This window comes from Amphiura filiformis, chromosome 16 (assembly GCF_039555335.1).
Source record: "Amphiura filiformis chromosome 16, Afil_fr2py, whole genome shotgun sequence".
In the NCBI taxonomy this organism is placed as follows: domain Eukaryota; kingdom Metazoa; phylum Echinodermata; class Ophiuroidea; order Amphilepidida; family Amphiuridae; genus Amphiura; species Amphiura filiformis.
In genome coordinates, this window is record NC_092643.1 from 56129597 (window position 1) to 56135102 (window position 5506).

Genomic DNA, 5506 nt, shown 5'->3' on the forward strand with positions numbered 1-5506 from the left:
TTTTAAAACGTACTAACGTCATTTACGAGTAAATATCAAGTGCTTTCATGACTTGTATTTTTCTATAAAACAAAAGAGGTACATCTAGGTACATCTGCCTTGTTCTGCAGGAGATTCTATTCAAGAGCACACTCTTGAGATCAAAGTGGTTCCGAATTTGACAGTCTTTATAGATTACTTCCTGCGTCAATTTACAACAAGTTTTTGCAGGCAGAAAAAGGCGGGAACTTCTTTATTTCTTCTTTTAACAATTGAACAACTTTTTACATACTACAAAAAGTACAAGTATTTGTATTATGTACTAGAAAAACATGCGGGAGAGTGGGTATTGTGATCTATATAATAATATAACATTATTTGAGGTAGACTATTTGAGGTGACGCGTATTGTATATAATTTGTAGATTGCGTGCAATGACGTTAATCATTTAATGCATATAATGACTAAATTCGTTATTTCATCACAAACACATGGATTTATGTGCTATCAAAGTAATAATTTAAGTGAGATTCTGGTATATTTCATTCAGTATGTGTTGCTAGTAATTATGTTATTATGTTAAGTTTATAGTTTAGCTTAAAAGTTTTATATTTAAATGATAAAGACCAGACAGACGTTGCACACGAGAGATCTTGTCGCTCTCTATTTACTGTGCAAGATCTCTACTAAATGCTTCCGTTCCACATTCCAGATTGAAACCTAATTACAAAACTATGATTTGACAGAAGATGGAAAAATGGCTGCTGAAAGTGACGAGACGAGACGAGACGAGAAGAGAAGAGACGAGAAGAGACGTGTGTTGCTTAAAACAAAAACAACCATTAAGGCATGTTATTCTACAATCTGAGCTAAAATGTAGCAAAATCTTATGTTTGTCATGTTATTAAGCGATTCAGGGACAATAGAAAAAAGAAAGTCATAAACTGGTAAATGGAATCACATTTGACAGAATAGATGAGATGAGGATAATAGATTGCGAATTTTCCCGGGTCGCGGTTTCGAACGGGCAGATTGTCAAAACTTCAAATGAATAGAAAAAAAAAACAGTTTTTAAGTGAAGCTTAATCCTCCATTTTGATGCATGAGCCTCAAGTGGAGTTTTTAAATTAAAAATTTTAATTACTACATGTACAAGGATTTGGGCAGGTGACCTTGTCCTTACATATCACAATTTGCTTTTACACTGATCTGGACCTCCCTCGGACACTTCAATTAGCATGAATACCTTTTGCCAAAATGTTGAACCTGCTGTATTACACTTATGAATAAATCCAGATGTGTTAGTTCCTCTTTAAACAATCTAAAGACTCACAAGGTTGTATAATCTGTTTTCAAACTGCATGGAGATCGCATGCTACAAGTCGTCCGATATTATTTCGATATACCTAATAATGGTTGATGACACGATACCTGTTTAAACCACTCATGTTGATGAAATCCCAGCACGCATTCACTATGAATGTAATTATCCTTGACGTACCCTCAAGTTAAAGAGCGTGATGGTATCTCGCGATGCGAAACAACTCCTTTAGGTTAGAAACACCGTCACACATTGTCAAAATCACCACCAGGTTAGTTAAGATGCTAGATTTGTACACTATGGTTGACGTGTGACAAGAATTAGTTACCGAATTGAGATTTGATATCATTATGTATGTATACACAACGAATCAGAGTAGCTTGATGAATGTCAATGTCAACGTAAACTGAGACACATTGAAGTTCACCGTCGTTTGCGTCGTCTTTGTCGTTGTTTGCATTCGCTTCATCACCATCATTATCATCATCAAGCCTCGAAATAAGCAGGCACCCATGAACCCCATCATCATCATCATCATCATCATCATCATCATTGTCGTCGTCATCATCATTTTTGTCTTCTTCGTCATCGTCACCATCATCGTCGTCACCGTCATCATCAATCACCACACATGTCTTCTTCAGCATCATCAACGTTGTCAACAACATCATCAACAACAACAACAACAACAACAACAACAACAACAACAACAACAACAACAACAACAACAACAACAACAACAACAACAACGTCGTCGTCGTCGTCGTCGTCGTCGTCGTCGTCGTCGTCGTCGTCGTCGTCGTCGTCGTCGTCATCATCATCATCATCATCATCATCATCATCATCATCATCATCATCATCATCATCAATTAATTATCATCATGCATCGCACCACAGAGCTGCTCTCATATATTGTCACAAACAGTCATGCTAACAACACCCATAAAAATAATACAATTTAACCCAACCAAAGTCAGTCGAATCTCAAGTGAGCTTTAACACAATTTGACATTGATCATGATAAGATATCCACCTAATTTTATTCACAACTCCTCCACGAACTCTAACTCGCTAGTTTATAACTTGTTGTTGTAAAGCCGGTCGAATCTCAAGCTTTTAACACAATGACATTGATCACGATAAGATTTCCACCTAATTTGATTCACAACTCTTCCACGAACTCCCAACTCGCTAGTTTATAACTTGTTGTTGTAAAGTCAGTCGAATCTCAAGTGAGCTTTTAACACAATATGACATTGATCATAAGAATCTAATTTGATTCACAACTCCTCCATAAACTCCCAACTCGCAAGTTTATAACTTGTTGTTTGTCAACCCAGTGCAGCTGTATTTACGTTGTAGCTAAATACCTACGCAACATTAAAGTTGCAGGAAATTGTTCAAGCTCGTTTTCATATGAAGATTATTACTTGTTACTTCTGCATTAATGAAATCATTCATTCATGAACTTGAAAGTTTCCAGCGCCTCCCAACAAAGTAAAGCTGATAAATTTGCAGAGAAAACAATCGCTCTTCTTATCTATATATAGCGAGTCTTAACCGACTTGCGTTGCACTGATTACGAATCAATTAAAATATCAAATGGTTCCGGCGCGCTACCGTTTCCTCGCTGACATCTGAGATTTCCTTTTGTTTTGGTGTTGCTTAAAACAAAAACAACCATTAAAGGGGCACTTCGTGATCCACAGCCTCATCCCCACTTTTCTCAAAAAAAGTTGAGATTTTTATATCACTGGAAACCTCTGGCTACATAATGTTTATGTACAAAATATTTCTTGCAGATTAATTCGTTTAGCAAAGATATCGTGAAATTTGAATTTCGTTCTGGTGCACCAGAACGAAATTACAACGTATTGTCTATGGAGCAGTGTAATACACATAATCATGCATAACTCGCAAACGCAATATCGGAATCAACTGAAATTTTGGGAATATGCTTTTTTCGTGGATATGTACTGAAAAATGTCATAAAAAAGGATGCTAGGATCACGAAATACTCCTTTAAAACAAAAACAACCATTAAGGCATGTTATTCTACACTAACAGAACAATCTTTCAATTCTAATTTCCCACATCGTTATTTCCTGTAAAATTCATTTGTAAATTTATGATTTTGGTGGGATAAAAAACAAAATATTCACACCGCAACTGATCAAGTTTCGTGTGTATGTGATTTAGCCGAGCGCAGTTTCCATTATAAAACGTACTAACGTCATTGTCGAGTAAATATCAAGTGCTTTCATGACTTGTATTTTTCTATAAAACAAAAGAGGTACATCTAGGTACATCTGCCTTGTTCTGCAGGAGATTCTATTCAAGAGCACACTCTTGAGATCAAAGTGGTTCCGAATTTGACAGTCTTTATAGATTACTTCCTGCGTCAATTTACAACAAGTTTTTGCAGGCAGAAAAAGGCGGGAACTTCTTTATTTCTTCTTTTAACTATTGAACAACTTTTTACATACTACAAAAAGTACAAGTATTTGTATTATGTACTAGAAAAACATGCGGGAGAGTGGGTATTGTGATCTATAATGATGATTATTAGGGATATAACATTATTTGAGGTAGACTATTTGAGGTGACGCGTATTAGTATATAATTTGTAGATTGCGTGCAATGACGTTAATCATTTAATGCATATAATGACTAAATTCGTTATTTCATCACAAGCACATGGATTTATGTGCTATCAAAGTAATAATTTAAGTGAGGTTCTGGTATATTTCATTCAGTATGTGTTGCTAGTAATTATGTTATCATGTTAAGTTTATAGTTTAGCTTAAAAGTTTTATTTTTAAATGATAAAGACCAGACAGACGTTGCACACGAGAGATCTTGTCGCTCTCTATTTACCATGTTTACTGTGCTGGATCTCTACTAAATGCTTCCGTTCCACATTCCAGATTGAAACCTAATTACAAAACTATGATTTGACAGAAGATGGAAAAATGGCTACTGAAAGTGACGAGACGAGACGAGACGAGACGAGACGAGACGAGAAGAGAAGAGAAGAGAAGAGAAGAGAAGAGAAGAGGAGAGAGAGGAGACGAGACGAGACGAGACGAGACGAGACGAGACGAGACGAGACGAGACGAGACGAGAAGAGAAGAGAAGAGAAGAGAAGAGAAGAGAAGAGAAGAGAAGAGAAGAGAAGAGAAGAGAAGAGAGGAGAGGAGAGGAGAGGAGAGGAGAGGAGAGGAGAAGAGAAGAGAGGAGAAGGGACTCGGAAAGGGGAGAAGAGGGAGAGGAGAGGGAAGAGGAGAGGAGAGGAGAGGAGAGAGAAAAGAGGAGAAGGGACTCGGAAAGGGAGGGAAGGGAAGGGAGGAAAGAGAAGAGATACTGAGGGAGCTATGAGAAATGATAAGAATTCTAACCATTAAGTTCTAACTAATTCCTATAATCTTACCCCTAAAGCACTATTCTAAAGTGTCATATAGGTGAACTTAATATTAACTATCTTAGAAATCTTGGAAGTTAAATGCGCGGAAAGATTTAATTCAAATACTTCATTTCCGAAGCAACAAATCATTTGGCAATAAAGTGTGAATAAAGTTATAAGGAAATAAAGAATTTCAATCATTATCATGCATATTTTCAATTCTGCATCCTATATACGTTGAGCGAATCTGTTAAACCTGAATGACTGTGTATTTATGACTAACCATGCAGATAAAATACGTTTATAACTCTAAAATAATCCAAATGTAACAAAGGAAGGAGAGCTAATGAACTTTCTGTGCATCATTCATCACAACATTGGTTGAAGACGGATGCTGCACATCATAAGATGCTAGATTTGCACACTGGGTGAGCACGTGTGACAAGAATTAGTTACCGAATTGAGATTTGATATCATTATGTATGTATATACACAACGAATCAGAGTGGCTTGATGAATGTCAATGTCAACATTACTGAGACAAATTGAAGTTCACCGTCGTTTGCGTCGTTGTTTGTGTTCGCTTCGTCACTATCATATCATCATCACCATCACCATCATTATCGTCATTTTCGTCATCGTCGCCATCATCGTCGTCACCGTCCTCATCAATCACCACACATGTCTTCTTCAACAACATCATCATCGTTGTTAACAACATCAACAGCAACAGCAGCAGAAACAACATCATCATCATCGTCATCATCATCACCATCATCATCATCATCATCATCATCATCATC

At 36.7% G+C, this 5506-nt stretch overlaps 1 protein-coding gene across 1 annotated transcript in view; it reads left to right on the forward strand.

The window, feature by feature from the left end:
* The first annotated feature begins 736 nt into the window (after positions 1–736).
* LOC140172751 (uncharacterized) overlaps positions 737–5506 on the forward strand; it is a 71120-nt gene continuing 66350 nt past the window's right edge. The window contains exon 1 of the mRNA XM_072195882.1: positions 737–794. Coding sequence (XP_072051983.1) covers positions 737–794 — 58 coding nt within the window. The remainder of the gene's footprint in view (positions 795–5506) is intronic.